At 45.1% G+C, this 19438-nt stretch overlaps 1 protein-coding gene across 1 annotated transcript in view; it reads right to left on the reverse strand.

Moving 5' to 3' along the window:
- The window catches only part of LOC146813354 (transient receptor potential cation channel subfamily V member 6-like), a 255753-nt gene that overhangs the window by 43905 nt on the left and 192410 nt on the right, over positions 1-19438 (reverse strand). The window contains exons 2-6 of the mRNA XM_085620168.1: positions 17410-17507; positions 16450-16572; positions 15080-15220; positions 13087-13185; positions 11840-12012 (exon numbers count right to left, since the gene is read on the reverse strand). Coding sequence (XP_085476294.1) covers positions 11840-12012; positions 13087-13185; positions 15080-15220; positions 16450-16572; positions 17410-17507 — 634 coding nt within the window. The remainder of the gene's footprint in view (positions 1-11839; positions 12013-13086; positions 13186-15079; positions 15221-16449; positions 16573-17409; positions 17508-19438) is intronic.

Raw genomic sequence — 19438 nt, forward strand, 5'->3', positions numbered from 1 at the left:
GAAAGTCTTAACGTAGAACTGTCATTGCCATGTTAGTAACAGTTAAACACGGGTCGCTGCCGACAGTCTAAAAGAGGTATGCTTAAGCCCGCAACTGGCCCCGCCAACATGCTTATATGGGCCGCCTTCAACGGTCACTGACATGGGGAACTCACACATATCTAACTGTAACCTAGACACCCGGGTGGGTGCCTAGTCGGGCAGGGCAACGCAACCGAGATAGAATGGTAGTTATTATCTAAGGCTAAAGGAAGTCTGGATTGAGCCACTAGATGGGTTAGATATGGGTGCAGCTCAGCGCCCCAATCGCATTGAATTCGGGGACGCTCTGACATAGCGGCAAAAGAATAAGTGGTCACCACATAGCGCATCACTAGGGCCTAAATCACGGCACAAGGTTACCGGCGTGATTGTCCAAGTGGTGGCGGGTGCGCCGCTCGCGAGCGGATTGCAACCCGTGGTTTACCTCTGAGCCGATTGGCCTGCAGAACACTGAGCTGGGCACCATAACCAAGAGTTAGGCCTGCAGGAGGAGTGGTATGGTTGTTATATAGCAAGTGTGCGGTCGTTCAAAGTTTGGTAAAGACCACGTAGAGCCCCAGGGCATCAGGGCATTATTGACCGTGCAGCACTCGCTACGTTCAGAATAGGGCCGGTATTTGCACCAAAGTTTCCGGTTGGTTCCCACAGACTTGTCTGCTCCCAAGGTTATCCTCTAGGGGTAGAACTTGAGACTAAGGGGGCATTGCCTGCTTCGGCGGCACAAATAAGCGATAGCTACGCCGGGATGGAGTTACCATTCAGGTCCTGCCACCACTGGGTTCCCCCCAGGTGATGGGATCAAGTTAGGTGGGACCGCGAAGTCTACGGTTCTTGGGAAACTTCCTGCAGTAGGGCATTTAGCAACAGATAAGGTACCAGCGTGTGAGTATCAGATATATGCTTTCCAGCAGCACCGTGCCCTGGGAGCACACGCGTTGCCCTAACTCTGTGGCCCTCCCACAAGGGAGCCGGGTAGCAAAACAAGTGCATAGGCTCCTTAGGCGGGCCTCTGGCCTTCAGCTGGGTGTAATCACCATCAATTGGAGAGAGGCCCAGGTAAAAATGGGCTTTCCGTAATGCTTGGAGGACCATTGCGGTTGGTGGCACCCCCCACCGGAATCACTGGTCGCGTACGGCAGCTGCAGGAGACTGGTGCTGCTGTCCCAATATCTGGGGTGTCAGCGGGGCAAACACAAGGGGACATTATGACAGCGCGCAACGCTTAAGCCAAACAGATTCCCGAAGCTGGTATGCCTAAGGGATCATCACTGAGGGATCCGTAGGGGCATAATTCCTATAAGGTATAAGGGATGGTGGGCAGGGGCAAGAGTCGCCCCTTGCCCATGGTCACGCGCTGGCAGTGAGGTGCACTCCTGTGCCCCAGGTTAACTATCTGAGGGGACTGTACAAATGTTAAGTAACCTTTCTCGTCATAATAGTCAAAGCGGGCAGGCCCAGGATTGTGAATAGGTGTAACCTTCCCGCTGGGGGGCGAATAGTTATCGCACATCTTCACAGGCCCCTCTATTTCAACAGACCCTATCCGATTGGGATAGCGTCTAGGGATTGGGGACATAGATGGGGCCATCTACAATCCAGGAGCTATAGCTCACTGGTATGTCTTGGGCCTGTGGTTATAAGGGATCTCACAGGGTTTGAGTCCCGCCCAAAGGGGTTTGGGCTTTATTCGCCATGAGATGATTCGGGGGAATGTAAAGGGGTACTTCGACTTGGATGGAGTACACCTCTCCCAAATAGGCATGGACCTGTTTTTATTGGATTTAAGCGAAGCATTGGTGAATAGAGGGTGCAGGTAAAGAGCTAGGTTGGTGGGGGGCCCTGGCTGCGACGGTTAGCCGCCTCCAGGGCTGTGGCGGAGTTACAGGGCGATCTGGAAGCAGGCCGGTACAAAGGGTACCTCTGCGCGGCACCACGTGGTGCCTGAGCCAAAACGAGGAGCCTCCAGAGAGGTCCCGGAAGCCGGTCGGCGCCCCGCTAGGCCTGTGGGCGGTTGTGGGCCTGAACAAACGGGGGCTTGCTATGCGACGCTCCGCCCCGAGAGGGGGGGGGTGTGAGTAGAATTTCAACGGCACGTGATCGAAAAAAGAATCACTTGGGGGGCAGCACTTGCGGGTCGTTCCCGTGCTGCCCGGCTCATCAGGCGGGGCAGGTGAAGTAGATGGCCGCCTGCCCTTGGATCGCCCGTAAGATAACCCACCTATTACATATCCTGGAATTATGTAATAAATCCTGCAGCATTTGTTACCCATTTACAACTGTTTCTTGTGTCTTCTTTGGGTAACCTAATTTGGGGGAGGGGGGAAAGCGGGGTGCCCCTGGGGGTACTATGCCGCTGACCGCGGCCCCCGCAGGGGGCCACTCGGCGGTCGGCGCCTTAGTGGCCCCGGGGCCCCGGTCACCCCTCCCCACTCCCTCCTTCGGGGGGGGCGGGGGCAGGGATCCTGATTGTTGCCCCCCCTCCGTGTCGGGGGCCGGAAGTGACGCGCAAGGCGCGTCACTTCCGGGCCCAGGTGTGAGGGGAAGGCTATTTAGCCTTCCCCCACCCTCACTGGCGACCTCTTTGTCGCCCACCTCGCCTTTTTACCCTCCCTACCGCTTACCTGGCGTGGTGTGGTGGGGTGGGGTTTTTGGCTGAACGTTTTAATGTTTTTCTTTTCGTTGCAGGCGGAGTTACAGGGCGATCTGGAAGCAGGCCGGTACAAAGGGTACCTCTGCGCGGCACCACGTGGTGCCTGAGCCAAAACGAGGAGCCTCCAGAGAGGTCCCGGAAGCCGGTCGGCGCCCCGCTAGGCCTGCGGGCGGTTGTGGGCCTGAACAACCGGGGGCTTGCTATGCGACGCTCCGCCCCGAGAGGGGGGGTGTGAGTAGAATTTCAACGGCACGTGATCGAAAAAAGAATCACTTGGGGGGCAGCACTTGCGGGTCGTTCCCGTGCTGCCCGGCTCATCAGGCGGGGCAGGTGAAGTAGATGGCCGCCTGCCCTTGGATCGCCCGTAAGATAACCCACCTATTACATAGCCTGGAATTATGTAATAAATCCTGCAGCATTTGTTACCCATTTACAACTGTTTCTTGTGTCTTCTTTGGGTAACCTAATTTGGGGGAGGGGGGAAAGCGGGGTGCCCCTGGGGGTACTATGCCCAAAGAGAGAGAGAAGAGGGACAAAGAAGAGTTCAGCGCCCTGCGTCATCATGTACGTAGGCTGGGTTCTTCTGGCAGCTCAGAAGGCCTCAGAGCACTGGCTGGTACCAGGGGATGCGGACTACAATGCAGGACTCCTTTGTTTGTCACCACAAGACGCTCTTACTCCATTCTCGGATACTCGGTACAGGATTGTTCTCATGTAGAACCCAGAGGGCGTTTTTTTTCCCAGAGGCTGAGAGTTTCTTTTATTTGATCACGTGCAACCCTTCCCATGCATGATGTGGGGTGCAGCGGATCAGTGGCATGTCACCCCTGCCAAGCCTCTTGATTTGCATGCCCCAGTTATGGAATGCCTTCAAAACGACGGCCATCACTCAAGCATCAGTAACTGGCCCGAGTCTGATCCTAGAACCCAGGTGCAACCATCATCATTAGCGGTAGCCGTGCCCCTGTAGGAGAGCGGCATCTCACCCCGGAGAAAAACATTTTTTCATTGTTTTTCCCATAGAACATTTTCAGAACAGAACACTTAAAAATTGCATAATGAAACGTGGCCAATGGCGTCCTTTCTGCCTTATGATCGCAGCTGTCCCATTGGCTGTTCACACCTTGCACTATTTGCCAGCTGCCTACAGGCATCAGGATGGCTATAACTTGTTAAGCTCTATGATGAAGCAAGGCCAGGGCATCTCATAGCTGTCCTGCTGGCCTGTCCGCACTCTGTGAGCAACCGCCCACCCCTGCTCTGGGGCGAATTGAGTGCAGTAACACAGAATCACATAATCCTTGCCCAGGACAAGGGGTGAGAGGTTGAAGGGTCCCACTGTCACTGTCTCCTGGATTTGTGCAAAGTGCGATAACCCAAAAAGAAAAAGAAAAAAAAAGAGTGCTTCTTTAAAAACAAAAGCAGAAAAAAAATACACTATTTAAGTTTGCATGGATTAAATAAGTAACTCCTCAACCTCCTATCCTTTGATAAGGCTGCAGTGAGGGTTCCCTCTCTTTAAAACGTCTCTCACGATGTTCACGAGCATCAGAGGATTTTAGAACAAGAATTGCAAAGCCAATAGATCTTTCTTGATAATTAGGGAGCCCAACTACTTGGTTTGCCAGAGCTTGTTTATTGCGCAAAAATTTAATTAAAAAAAAGTTAGAATAAACATTTCAAATTATTGGAGAAACGGCAAACACACAAATTAAGGTTTCTTGTAGGTGATCAAGGTAAAAAAATAGAGTATAGGTTGCAGGCACTTTAAAGAAGTTATATGATTTTAAGGGCTGTCTGATGCCTGCAATAAGGGAGAGTCTGAATTTTAAGGAAAAAGCTTGCCAAATTGTAAAAAATGTGCCGGCCATTTGGTGCTAGGCAGCAGCCCAGGGGCGGAGTCCACCTTTAACTATTGGAACAGCGCCAAGGCTCATTTGCATATTATTGGTCCTTGTCTGGATGGCGCAGAGACAAAGATGCATTGAAAGGCAGTCCGTAGTAATTCCAGTGGCTGGCATTACCCCAAGGACTGCACCCATCGCTTTTCTGTTTTTCTCATTTTTGATATAGGAATATTCAGAAGCATGTTACACAACAAGGCCAGCTACACCTCACAATTTATGAATCTAGTGCGAGTCACTTTGTTGTTTTAAGTTGCTCTCTTGTTTTTAAATTCCTCCAAACTATTGCTATTAAACAACAGAGACACCGCGGTGGCGTTTTTAAGTCGCACAAATGTGATCATATAAATTTGTGAAAGACGCACATGAAGTCAATGTATAGAGGAGGTAACAAGTGCATTAGGCAGCACCAAAACATCAGAGTGCTGCTCAAATGGCACCCTAGTTTGCACAATTTAACTGTTCATATACATCTCCCAAAAAATAAATCACAACATAGGTTTTATGTTGAGAAGTCCACAAAAAAGAAAGCGGGGAGACTCCAGGACTGCTCGCCCCGATATGTGGGGTCATCACGCCCCCCCCCCCCTTCAGCACCTTCAGACCCTCACGGGTAAGTAGCGCGCTTTACAAGTACTATGATTGATTGATTGATTGATGAAAGGGAGCCATTTTGTGGATCACCGGAGTCTACTGTGTTGTCACACAATGTGACCCCTGAGGAAACTCAGGACTGTTCCACTCATGACTGGTGCCGACCTGGAGGGAAATCATGGAGTATTGGACCGATCCAGGGCACTCCAAAGAGGGTTGTGTAACTGGCGTCCTTCGTGGAAAGCGGCATCATATTCTTTTTTCCTTCAACTTCATAGCATGTTTGTACTCTTCCTACAATGTGATCAAAAGTTTGCTTTGTAATTTTTTCATTATTTTGAAAGAAAAGAAATTTATTGAACCTTGGTTCAAGCCTATAGGAATTATTTGTTAGAAATGTGGGTCTCTAGTTGGCAATGGTTTGCACCTTTGTCCAAATAGGGACCGTTCTTCCTAGTCAAGATAAGGGAATTACACTTCTATAATGACCCCTGCTCAACCAGCATTTGCACATAACCAACAGTAATACAGTGTAATCACTACAAAAGGACACCACACCAGTTTAGAAAAATATCCAACATTTTTATATACTCAAGACAAGACCAAAAAAGATAAAAAAATCCACAATACAGTACTTAAAAATCTTCAGTCATCAAAATAACCTTGAAATACAGTTCCTTGAAATCAATAGCTCCGTCCGGGGCTATCACGGCGTAATGAACAAACAAATCCAAACAGTTCTGCCTGACCGTGGCATCGCCGGCCAGCTACGGTGTCGGGAAGACCCGCAAAACAGTACCTTTAGAAATGCAGGGCATCGGCAACCTCTCGTTGAGCTTCCAGAAGCACGGCGTCCACAGGCGTCGGTTCCGGAGATCAGTGCAGGAGTCATCAGGCCCTTGAAGTCACACACGTTGCATATCAAACTCATCGCGGTTGAAGTCAGGAGCGCCGGCGTTGGCAGGCGTCGGGTGCTGCAGTGTGAAGTGCAGCGGTGCGGCATGCAATGCCCTCAGGTCGCGGGTGCGAAGTGATGCGGTGCTCGTCACGGTGCTGGCAGGTCACGATGCAGGCAGCGTCGTCGTCATTGCTGAAGCGCTGTCATCGGCTGACAAACTGGAGTTGGTGGCACTGGCATCGGTAGGCCACGACTGTGGTGAAGGATGAGGGCAGTGCGTCATGTAATTTACAAGCAGTGCCCTCGAACCACAGTGCGAGCAGCAGAGTCGATTTCGGTGTGGAGCAACGTCATCGGGGATACCAAGGCAGCATCGGGAAGTGAGGCAATGCGGAGTGTGGTGCCCATAGTTCGCGGTGCGAGCGGCGGCTCAATGGCGGTGTCAGCAGGCGTCATCAGTGAGACCAGGGTTGTGGTGCGGCGTTGCTGCGGTGCCCTCTGCAGTGCCCTCTGCGGTGTCTTCAGGACACGGAGTCTGCAGCAGTGTCGTAGATGGCATTGGGTTGATTTTTCTTCTTTTGCAGCACAAAACACACAGTCCCCAGTGCTGAGGGCAAAAGAACTTTAAGTCTTTGCTGTTCCTGAGACTTCTTGAATAGGGGGCAAGATCTACCTCAAGCCCTTGAAGAAACTTACAAAGATAGATTGCAGAAAGTTCAGTCCAGTCCTTTCACCGCCCAAGACAGAAGCAGCCACTGGCGGCCAACACTGCAAAGCACTCAGCAAAGTGGTAGTTCCTCCTCACAGCTTCTCCGGCTCTTCTTGGCAGTCTTCTTGGTCCAAAAGAGTTCTAAAGTTCAGGGGTTTGGGCCCCACTTCTTATAGCCCAAAATCCTTTGTCATCTCAGGCAGAGAGTGTCTGTGCCCAGCCAGAACCCGTTCTGCCCTCTCTGGTGTGGCTTCCTGGCAGGAGGTGAAGACGGCATTGTTAGAGGCAGACCAGGCCAATTCAGGTGAAAGGAAATCTCCTTCCCCTACTCTAAATACAGTCCAGGTCTATTTAGCTCTTTCCTGACCCACCTAGACTATCTGAAGCCACTGCACCTCTTCAGCCCCTGTCATACAAAACCCAGACAGTCAATGCACAAACCCAACGGAGGCCTATTGAATGGCTGAGCAAGAAAATACCTACTTTCTAAAAGTGGTATTTTCAAACACAGAATGTAAAAATCACCTTCACTAAAAGATGCGTCTTTAGAATCTGAGTTAAGGCAACCTTTATATTCCTACCTAGTTCCCAGGGCCAGTTATGTTTATAAGATGTTATAAACAAACTCCCCATTCTGTCCTATGGGGAACAGGTAGCCTTGCAATAGTGAAAAACTAACTTGGCAGTAATTCAATATCAGGACATGCCACACACACCAGGGCATGTCCTACCTTTCACCTACACTGCACCCTGCACCCACTGGGGTACCTTGGGCCTGCCTTAGGGGTGACTAACATGTAGAAAAAGGGTAGGTTTAGGGCCTGGCAAGTGGGTGCACTTGCCAGGTCAGCATGGCAGTTACAAACGATGTGGTGGCAGGTCTGAGTTACCTTTTTACCGGCTACCTCTGTGGGTGGCACAACCTGTGCTGCGAGCCCACAGTAGCATTGGATTTACAGGCCCTGGCACTCTCAGTGCACTTTACTAGGGACTCACCAGTAAATCCAATATGCCAATCATGGAAACACCAATTCATAACACAATTTACAACAGGAGCACTTGCACTTTAACACAGAACAGCGGTGAGAAAGTGCGCAGAGACACAAAACCAGCGAAAACAGAGTCAAAACCAGGAGGTCGGAAAGCACAAAGACAGGAGAAACACGCCAAAAGATGCCAAGTCTAACATTATTGATATTATAGATTTGCTTGGTAAATTGTGGAGATTTTCGATTAATTAATAACAAATGGTCTGACGTTTTAGTGAAGATGGATCTAACTGGCATGGACACTCACACATCCAATAATGTCATAGACCACCTCACCTTTGATCCAGCCAGGGGGAGAAGCAGGGACCATAGCACCTTAGTTATGTGAACAAGCTTCAGTTATCGGAGTGACACTAGTAGTCAAAAGAGATTCAAATAAGTGTCTACTGACTGATAATCCTATTCAGAATCTGGTAGAGCCCAAGAATGTTTGTCCAAGTCTTTGTCACCTGCGCTTTTACCAATGCCACCACGAGAATGCATATGTGTGCTTCAACATCATCCTATCTTCGACCATTTCTCTGATGAAGCCTATGCGCTGTTCTAGCCACTGCTGCGACCGCTGCTAGAAAGGTGCCAAACGTCAAACGTTTCCTCCAAGCGTGCCCAACTGGTCAAGCACTGGCTGCTGCATTCTAGTGTAGCCTGTAGGTTATCCGATGGCCCTCTGTATGGCCAACAAAGGGCCCGATTTAGATCTCAGACGATGGGTTACTCCATCACAACAGTGATGGATATCCCTTCCACCGAAATATATATTGCCTTAGATCATATGATATTTATATTTCGGGGCGACTGGATATCCATCACCGTTGTGACAGAGTAACCCGTCCGCCAAGATCTAATTCAGGCCCCAAGTATTACATCCATCCAAGGTAGATGCATTATGTATCAATAAATTGGTCTTTTACAACACTTAGAATTTCTCAAGAACTGTGAGCAGAAGCACAGTATTAAAACTAAAATATAAGTTACAGTGTTGTGGCTAGTTCCAGAGACCCAATATCTCTGTATGTTGATGGGGAGCCTACACAAATTCAATCACTCTTCCAAAACGTTACACCTGTGTGCCGCATTTCCCACCAGGAGCTGACATCTCATTACCTGGCACATGGATTCAACACTAAAAAATTGTGAAATTGCGGGTCACTGCAAGTAAGTGTAAATGTATGCAATGTGAAGAAAACATTTGCAATTTTGCCAGAGAACCCTCACAAACGTCAGGATTTTGCCCCCTCTGACAATTTCTGGTTCGCCTCCCCCACCGCCTGAGGACAGTTTTTCCTTATTCTGAGATCATTGTTCAGACAGACAGACTTAGATCTTGTTGGAAGGGTTACGCAGTCACAACAGTGACGGATATCCAGTCTGCCAAAATGTAAATCACATATGATATGCTGCCATTTATATTTTGACCGACGGGATAACCCGTCCCCCACGATCTAGTTCAGGCCCAGAGTGACGTAATTAATTGTTTTCTCCAAGAAGGTTTAAAAGCTTTATTAAAAAATAAAATATAAACACAGAGAATATGCAATACAAGTTATAACCTTTTGAACTTATAAGAATAAATAGGCAAATATTTAACGAGTAGAAAGCATTTTACATTTTGAGATTTTATAGATAGAGGGAGGGAGAGTGAGAAAAATAAGATCTACAGCTAAAAGGAGCATGTAACATTACAAAATAATAGCAAAGACTAAATGCTAATATAACTAGAAAAATAGCATAACATTGTGATACAATCTATATTAGATAAGCAGAGAAAGAGGCAATTTACGGCGGTTTCAAATTTTCAGAACGATTAAAGCAAACCTTATTCCTAGCAGCATTATTCAGGTAAGTAGTGGAACGTCTTTACTTGCCCCCTTCTCTATGAAGGAACTCTTGGCATTCACTACTAAAGTAAATATTACATTTCTTCCTTTATTTCGACATACATGTTCTTTGTTAAAATTTCATTATCAATCGAAAATCACCACTAGGGAATCTTTTCTACAATCTCCTATCTGGTACAATCGTCTTATTACTATTAAAAATAGACCTCTATATTGGAAATCTTGGAGACTTGAAGAAATAGTTTGGGTTTGTAACGTGTTTGATGGTATGACTCCATGTTCTTTCCCACATTTTCAGGTTCTTTTTAATTGTCCACGCTCATTCTGGCTCAAATTCTCAACCCTTATGGAGTTAATTTTGGACATTTTTTACTTTCTACCTTCTGACAATTCTACTTCTCCAGATGATCCTTTATTAAAAAGTCTATATTTGGTTCCTAAGGTTTCCCTGATATATAAATTCCGCTCTACCCCAGATCTGATCCGCTCTAAAACTAAATTAAAATTGACCTGGGAGAGGGATTTGGGTTGTGTGTGGAGCATTACTTTCTGTAACAAAATTTGGGAACGACTTCTAAACATTTCTAGATCCGCTTCTACTACCCAATCCATGTTTTTTATTTATCATAGATTGTACTTTACTCCACTTTCAATTGCTAACTTCTCGCACGATGCTAATGATTCCTGTTGGTCCCGTAAATCCCCTATGGTGGATTTGTTTCATCTTTTATTTTCTTGTCCTAATGTGACCTCTTTCTGGTTAAACATATGGTCCACCATATCCAACACTTTTAAAATAAACATCCCTCTTTCTAATGACATTCTCTTTGTAGGTAGTCTGATGGAAGATTGGGGTTTGTGACTAGTTGAGCGGTCTCCGCTCCTCCTGACCACATTCGTTCAAAAGCTGGGTATGGAGAGCACAATACTCTGACATAATGGCGACCCTCCTAGAGTGATTGAGACATTATCGTGTTATATTGTGGACAACAGCACAACTTGAAAGGATAATACACAAAACCTGAATTGTATCCTGTGTTTCCGGAATAATTACCTGTGCAACGTGAGGTGTAATTTGTAATACCTGCATATGAAAATCACAATAAAGTTGGTTTAAAAAAAAAAAAAAAAAAAAAGTAGTCTGATGGAATCTCTGGGTTTGCCCCTCTATGAACAAGGTTTTTTTCGACCTTATGTTGGCTTTAGCCTTTCAACAAATTGCACTTAATTGGAAATGCTCCACCAATCTTTCTGTCAAATCCTGGTGGAATAATGGATGTCATTATAACAGATTGGATATTGCTTTTGCCTCCTTTTACAATCCATTTGGTAATAGAGATCTATACTGTTTACCTCCAAAACCATTTTTAATGTTCCTGCTGTCTCTAGTCCTTTCTCAAAGGCCGAATCGCTACTGGACCCAGCTCAGTCCGCCAAGCTGGTCTTGGTGGCTGCTTCTCCGCTTTTGTTACAGCTGTGCATAGGAGCCCTCTTCCTCCCTCACCCAGACCATCTGCTGTTGCATCAAATGCTGAAAACCGGCCTTTTTACAGCCACTATCTAAATCCTCTGCTAGGTGGGGTAGGTAAGCCCACTGTGAGGATGTGCTTCTGGGTAATCACACATGTTACAAGCATCACATTCCTTCATTCTGACATAACTTGTTACAAACACCAGTGTTTTCATCCAAGTCGTGTCGAGGTGAAAAACTTTACACCCTTCCATACGATATTCTGCCTCTCCTCCCGGCACTCTCTGGTTTCTGCAATCGAGTGTCAACCAGATTACATACTATTCTAGTTACATCTTCTCATGTTTGAGATGCAGCTCCTAAACGAGAAGCACTCTCTGTAAAGCACTGTAACCCTTATTGGACCAAGGTGCTCGCTTTATCAAATACCAATAAATGGACACTACTTATTAGTTTCTTCTGCAGATCATCTGAAACTCTATTACTTCCAGCCAGTCAAACCTTTTACCTTTATCCACACTATGATGTCAAGGTATTTCCTATCACTTATGCGGTAAATGATGATACATTACGAACACTCAAGTCCTCTGACACATGTTGATACAAGGTGTACAAGAATTCTGAAGCGCAGGAATAAAAAATAAAACATCTAAAGTCACTTGAAGGCGAGAGGGTTCCACTCACCACAGTGTTCCCTTCCACGGCGGCCATCTTGAACGGCGTGAGCCCCTCATTGTTCGTCATCATGTCTAGATACTGCCCATCCTCCCCCTTGTCATAGGAGAGGATCAGGTCATAGATCTGACAGGCAAAGGTCTTGTTTGGCTGCAGTGTCAGGATATGAAGCACCGTGTTGCCTGTGGACAGTGACAAGGATGTAATGAAAGGAGAAACAGAAATGAGGAGTGGATGCATCCAGCCGCTATTAATAACCTTCTACGGCTCTATACAGTTTTGCACTTTTTGAAAAGTTTGAATTATTTATAAAAACACTGACATAACATGGTGAGGTCTGTACTCAAATGCATTACCCTCCAATTGATGCCAATATGAGCAGTTAATGTGCAACATTTTTCATCACTGCTCAATGTTTGAAATTCAATTTATTGTGTCTGTGGCAAATTATTAGCTAGGTCTAAGTATTTTTCATAATTTGTAAATGTTTGTTCATTTAAGAATATTTACTAGGATATTTTTCTTCATTTACAAATTGCTTAAAAGTTAAGCATATATGGCTTGAATAACATGTATACATAACATGTTTACATGTATTTGATGTTAAAAATACATGTATTAACATTTCTCTTGAATAAAAACATCGGATGTGTGTGGCTCCCTGAATCAGGTGCACGTTAAATGTACAATCACCAGTCTTTAGACAAGAAAATTTATATAGCCATAGACTCAGTGCTTCACCAACACAAATGTACCTAGGGTGAGATGTGAACTTCTTCCATTATAGCAGAGGGTTTGTGATTGGTTGGTGGAGATTGAGGAGTGTTCAATTCATTCAGAAGGGGTGCATGCACAGACAACTGTTGCCATGACTAGGGTGAACACCAACTCAAAAGTGTGTGCACGTCTACGCCTTCAGTCCGACAAGCACAGCATGAACGCAAGCGCTCTGAAGGCGGGATCCCAAAGTTACAGGACAGGTATCTTCAATGTTTGCAAATACTTAGGGTACAAGGTGTTCCTTATAACCTTTGCACAGGGAACACTCTATCCTAAAATATGTTTTTCACTTTAAAACATGCGCTGTATTTCGCGCCTTCTCCATGGTGTAGCTTACAGCAAGGTTTTTCAACACTGGTATTGTTGTCATAACAATGAGATTACATTCCTTGTGGTGACAATTCCAACCCACTCTGCATCACAACTCTAGATGCACATGTCCCACTCAGTTCTACTAGATTCTTACGATTTCTTACCGAGACAGTCCTGCATTCTAATGTTGCATTCTTTGTCAATAAGCAATCGCACAATCTCCTCATGTCCTACACAAGCTGCAAAGGATAGGATATGTTCACCTGCAAAGGAAGAAGGGAAATACAGTCTAGAGGTGCAGTGCAGAGCATTATTCTTAAACAAACAGAACTGAAATAAAATGATGATGAAAGAAACCAACAAAAGTGGTACAATGTACCCACAAATGGTGCTAAAAACACTTAAAACTGGTGCAAAGTACCTTCAACAAAGGTCAAAGGTAGTTTTATTTTGGTTAATAAAAACCATAATATATTGCACAGATAAAAACATTAAAAATGATCCCAGTATATTGGGAGTCCATTTTTAACAATTTCATTTAAACATCACAGAAGTTCTCATTGTACTCTGTTTGCATAAAATCGCTATGGAGCCATCTTTATATTACATTCATCAAACCTTTTGCGGTCAGTAGCTGTTCTGCTTTGAGATAACATTTTATGAAAGCTGCTATTATTTGTGGGGACTTCATTTCATACAGAATAGTAAATCGTGCAGACATGATCTAATACCATACTTTAAAAAACTAATCTTTTCAGTAAAATTGTTCTTTCCGTTAATAGGATCGAGCAGATCGATAAAATGTGAGTCAAACTTTCTTCGTACCTCTAACAAAACAACCCCAACAGAAACAAACAAGGCCAATTTACCAAGCAGCCTATGAAGTAAAGACGGGGAGCCCCACGCCTTATAAGTAACAGCAACACCTCACCTAACAGTCATCAGTTTTAAAAGTTGACTAGAGATATTAACAGCTCAGGCCATTGTATTTCCACACTGCACTGATTAAGGGTGACTCTGGTACAGTCTTCTTCAACCAGAGTATTAATGTTGCAATTTAAGACTTTAGGCTCTCTAACAAACTCAAGCACATTTTCTCTAACCATGTATGCCAGAATTCTTTGCTGGTCTTGATCTGCTGAGGCTTTGCTGCAACATGCTTTGAGGGACTACACGCTTGAGAGCCATCCACCTCATAAGTATGTAAACATCATGCCAATTTCAACTGAGCTCTCCAAAGCCAAGGGAAATGCAATGAAGCCCTCACATCACAAGGTTTCACAGCCCACAAGAGCCATTGTTTGAAGTAGTAGGTTAACTAGAAGGGACGCCGCTGGTCATCATGTCACTAAAACATTTTCATCTAAAATCCGAATGACTTTGGCCACGCATTATTAACATGTATGTACTATCATTTGAACACGTACCCCGTTCTGACTTGGGTATCAGGCCCGGCGTGGGATCCCAGCCGGGGGATTCTTTGGTATTTGGAGTCACCAGGTACTCTTCTCAGCAGTGCCTCAACACTTCATGAGGCCTTGTGGAAGCCTTATGAAGAAACCACCATAATAATGCATCACTGTACATCATTCAGACAGGCAGGGGAGCTTTCAACATTATGTCCTCTCTTTTCAGTCACAAATCTTTTCCAGCCAACTGGCCCATAAAGCTGAAGTGGGGACAAGCAGTGTCTACACACAGCCTTTTTGGGTACATTCTGGACTGGGAGTGTTATTGACAAATTTGCTATTGAAGGCAGACCAAACCAAAAGCTCAGCTTTATCATCCTCCGGCACAATTCTCCAGGGATACCTAAACATCTTAGGGGAGACCTTAGAAATGTGAATGGACATGCTCTCTTTACTCGTCTCTCCCGATGAACATCAATCGAAGTCCTCTCTCATTGAAAGAGAGGAGAATGTGTAAATGGACCATCCAGAGCCCATGAGGAGGAAGTGGAAATAGACAAAACAGAAGCCGCTGGACAAATGAGGAGCAACTGCACAAGAGGGCTCAGCAAGGATGCTGTACCCCGGTCTCTCTTCTGAAGATGTCAAGCGGCTTTCCCCACAAGCAAGGATACTCCAGTTGTCTTCATCAATCTCAGAGAGACATAGGAACTGCAAGCTTAAAGATCTTCTAGCTGAAAACTCTTACCAAAATAGATGAGGTTGTGAGAGCTGAGTTTGAAGAAGGTTCCAATGGCTCGCGGGAGAGAAACATTGGCTCCCCTGTTGATCAGCAGCTCCACCAGATTCAAGTTTTGGTTCACCACAGCAATGTGCAATGGGGTCTGTCCTGCAACAAACCAACAGTGGCGGTGGTTACAAAGGAATGTTTGAAAGTTACTGCATAAAGTATCAAAAATGAGAAAGGACAACATAGATGGCACAGCTTTGCCTGGTTGCAATTCTGATAAAAGAGGATATTTGAAGGGGAGTCTGGAGAATGATTTTCCACTGACACAGTTGGGTAAAGGTCACAACTTTGGTTAATTTGTACACATCTTTGCAAGGGAAAAGGTTTCCCACAAAAAAAGGGTTTGGTAGAGGAATATTTCACTGAAGCTGCTTCTAATAAAAGAATGTAACCACTTTTGCAAGATAATTTGATGTCTTTGTACAAAACAAAATTAAAATGTTGCCACATTCGTGAAATTAAACAAGCTAGTAAGGTTTAAATGTTAAATACCTCTTGATACACCATAAAAGAAGATGTTCAACATCAAACACCCATGGTTCGTGGGTAGCAAGGAAATTATTTGATGAGGAACGAAGGGCCTTTTCAATGATAACCTGGGTTCACATCACAAAGAAGTTTGTATTAAATGTTACTGGGAATAGGAAGCTAGTTAAATTTGCCTAGCTCTGCCTACTTTCAGACAATGATTAGCCACATCCTTCTGGAAGATCTGGACCCTGCAGAGAAGGAACTGCATGTACCCCAAGTAGCTGGCATAGTAGGAGTACAGACCATAGTCCCTTTTTAGGTCTCGCCTGACCCACGCGTGCGCTGGTCTGGCGAGACATTTTGTGAGGGCTCCAAAAAGTGCTACCAGGCCACCCTAGAGCTACAGTGCATGTGCGCGGGCGCGCGCGTCGCGCTTTACCGCGATTACTTTCACTTTCGTGGCCGCTTTGATGTTTGATCACGATCACTTTCCCGGCCGCACGGCCGCTTTGATGTTCTCCGTGAGGCTTCAATAGATTGCAGCAGTTAAAACAAGCATTGGCATAGCCAATAGGTCTCGCTTTTGGGACCTTATAAGTGTTTAGTTATGCAACTGTTGCATGGCTAAACACTTATAAGGTCCCAAAGGTGAGACCTATTGGCTATGCCAATGCTTGTTCAGGATAGGAGAGGTAAGGGCACTTTTGTTTTGAATGGTCACAGATATATGTCCTGGGCAAAGTCACCTCACCTTGCTCTCTTCAAACCGGGTCTCTTTTCAAATTTCATTAAACTAATACTAAACATTATTCTCTAGCAAAAACGTGTTTTGCCCCAAATTTCCTTGCGCTTCTTACCTTCATAGAGTTCGGATGTCATGGGCTCATTGACGAGATCTGGCGCTGCATCCAGTAGGGCCTGCGCAGCCTCAAAACTATCATACAGAGCAGCCACATGGAGCGCGGTCTCGCCCACTGCACCTGCAGGACGCAAAGCACATACATGTAACTTGTAGAGAGATGCGTCATAGAAGGAAGAGACAGTGGGGCAGGATGAGAGGGCCAGGGCTAGAATGGAAACCTCTATCTGGCAAAAACGTTCAAAGCAGCCCCATCATTCTGGAGGCTGCGACTCAAACAGGGAACGGTGGCTTTGATGGTTGGGCCATGGTAGTCCATCCGGCTTTGAAAGCGGTCTCCTATCCTGCAGCCAACTGGCAAAAAGAGTGACTAAATGGCCAGTTCAACCCTCAAAAGGTCAATATGTTGCAGTGGCCAAAAGGCCACCACCTAACCCCCGCTCTTGCAAGAAAAGATCTTCTGAGAGTCTTGGAAGACCCACTGGGGTAGGAGTTGCCCTCCAGTTCACAATCAATAAGAGAGGTTTTTTCGCTAAATTCTCATCTCACACTTAGATTTTCAATTTTACTGTGGTATCTGCTATTTGTTTTTAAGCACTTTTAGGCAATGTTGTTGTTAAATTGACAGCTGATCGTCATAAAAATGGGTTCTTTTCTATACAATAAAAAGAGACAAGCAAACATGTTATACTTTTCAACCACTACATACCGTTAACGGAAATCTCACAGGCACCTTTATAAAATTTACATAGTAGAACATAAGACACAATAAAAGACATTAAAATGTTTAAGTAACTACCATCTTGAAACTAGGGTTGTGAGGCTAAAGAACAGCATCACAAGTGTGTTAAAAAAGAAACTACACAAACAAAGATAGATAAAGCCTCTGTTTCACACATTTCTATGCCCCAGCTACTTGGAATTTTGGTGGGAACTACGGACATTGAAAGTTCTCTACCTCGTGTGAACAGGTCGGTCGATGGACAGTCCAGCAGTTTTCGAACAGCTCGGACATCGTTCTCCTTGGCAGCCAAAAGTAATGGGGATTCCCATATTCTAGAAAGAAAATTCAAAGTGAGCTCACAGCTTGTCTACACACGAAACGTAATTGATGGATCACAGTTCAGGACATATTTGGCACCCCTGGACCCGGAGTCTCTATTTATGTCAAAAGAATAATCAAGTCCTGCAGTAACAGAGGGGTACAATGAGACACCACAGGTTACAGATAGGTGTATGCAGAAGTCAGGTACTTGGATACTATGAGTGGGATGAGCTTATGTTTCCCTTTCATCTCCTCCCTGGAGTTCCAATGGTAGAGTCTTAGTCAATGGCAGTGGTCATCGGGTCATGAAGCAGTTGCTTCTTCCTACTGACACTGCGTAAACTTGTTCAGGAGCCCGGTACATCCACTAGGGCAGTCTACAGCATTTCCAGTCATATGTGCATTGTCGTGAAGCATCATAGTGCACAGGAAATGGGGGTGGTGGGGACAAAAGAGAGAATGAGTCTTAACATGATTGGCAGAGATAGGAGTTGCGGCATCACAGGGAAAGCAGGAAAGGAGAGAACACACATTGGCTATGTCAATAGGTCTGGCCTTAAAGAAATGTTGATTTATGCTGCGTTACAGGTATACATTTTTACAGGAACAGTAGATCCCCTACATCAGAAAAAATAGATCATGTTATTAACACAGAGAAACAATGTTACCTATATAAATCCAAATGGATTATATGTCATTTATTCGAAAGATAAGGAAAACATAAGAATGGGACAGTATTCAGAAAAGTAGTGAGTTACTAAACTCAGGCACTTGAACAAACTGTGGCCATAACGCACTTCAAGATTGGGCCACAAGCATATGAAAAACACCACAGCACAAAATAATAATGATTCAGAAATAAACAAATATGTCTCAAGGTGCTAAAGTCAAAGAAATTTAGATCCTTAACATGATAATGAGATTATCTTCAGGACCCAACAAGTGATGCCTGAGACGTTTGCCTGCTCTTCTGGGAAGGCAAGGCCTGGAGCCGACAGCAGTGGAGTGAAATTACAGACCAATGTCAATTCTAAAGGAAGGAAAATCCAAGATCTGATGGCAGGTGCCAGGAACAGTAAAATGGTGTTGCCGGTGGAGAATAAGTTACAAGCAGACCTAGGCCCTACTCTCATCTCAGCAGGCCCCTCACCTCCTATTTTTAGGTGTACTCCCCACACCTTTGGAGTGTTTTTTCTAGCCTAATCAGACTTGATTCAGTACCCGCCATTCTATGGTTGACACCGATGGTCCATCCACTATGCCCCGTATTTTTACTGAGTTTAGAGTATGACCAAAGTCGGTTTGTAATTTATTCTCCACCGGCAATACCGATTTACTTTTCATGGCACCTGCCATCGATACATATTTGTTTATTTCTGAATCATTATTATTTTGTGCAGTGGTGTTTTTCGTATGGTTGTGGCCCAATCTTGAAGTGCGTTATGGCCACAGTTTGTTCAAATGCCGGAGTTTAGTAACTCACTTCTTTTCTGAAGGCTGTCCCACTCTTATGTTTCCTTTATCTTTCAAATAATAAATGATATATAATCCATTTGGATTTATAAAGACATAGGTTAATTACATGATCTTTTTTTGTGATGTAGGGGACCCACTGTTCCTGCACAAATACACCCCAGGTCCACTTCAGACTCTTGGGTTCCCTTGTTCCTTTAAAAATATGCATTACAACTAGCATGGGAATAGATATGTATTTGCGTACAAGCAGAGAACATACAATATCGGTGCAAGTTTGAAGGTGGGGTGACAGTAAGACCGAACAATACATGTAGGTTAATGGCTGCCCTCCTCCCATCTGTGCCGCTGCCAAAGAAAACCACCATAAATTGTCAAGTTTTCTAAGACATTTTAATTGCATTCCAAAGTCATGGGTGTGGCCTTAAGGTTCAAGTTTAGGCAGTAAAAAGTCAATAGAAATTGGTAT

Source organism: Triturus cristatus, chromosome 7 (genome assembly GCF_964204655.1).
Source record: "Triturus cristatus chromosome 7, aTriCri1.1, whole genome shotgun sequence".
NCBI lineage: Eukaryota > Metazoa > Chordata > Amphibia > Caudata > Salamandridae > Triturus > Triturus cristatus.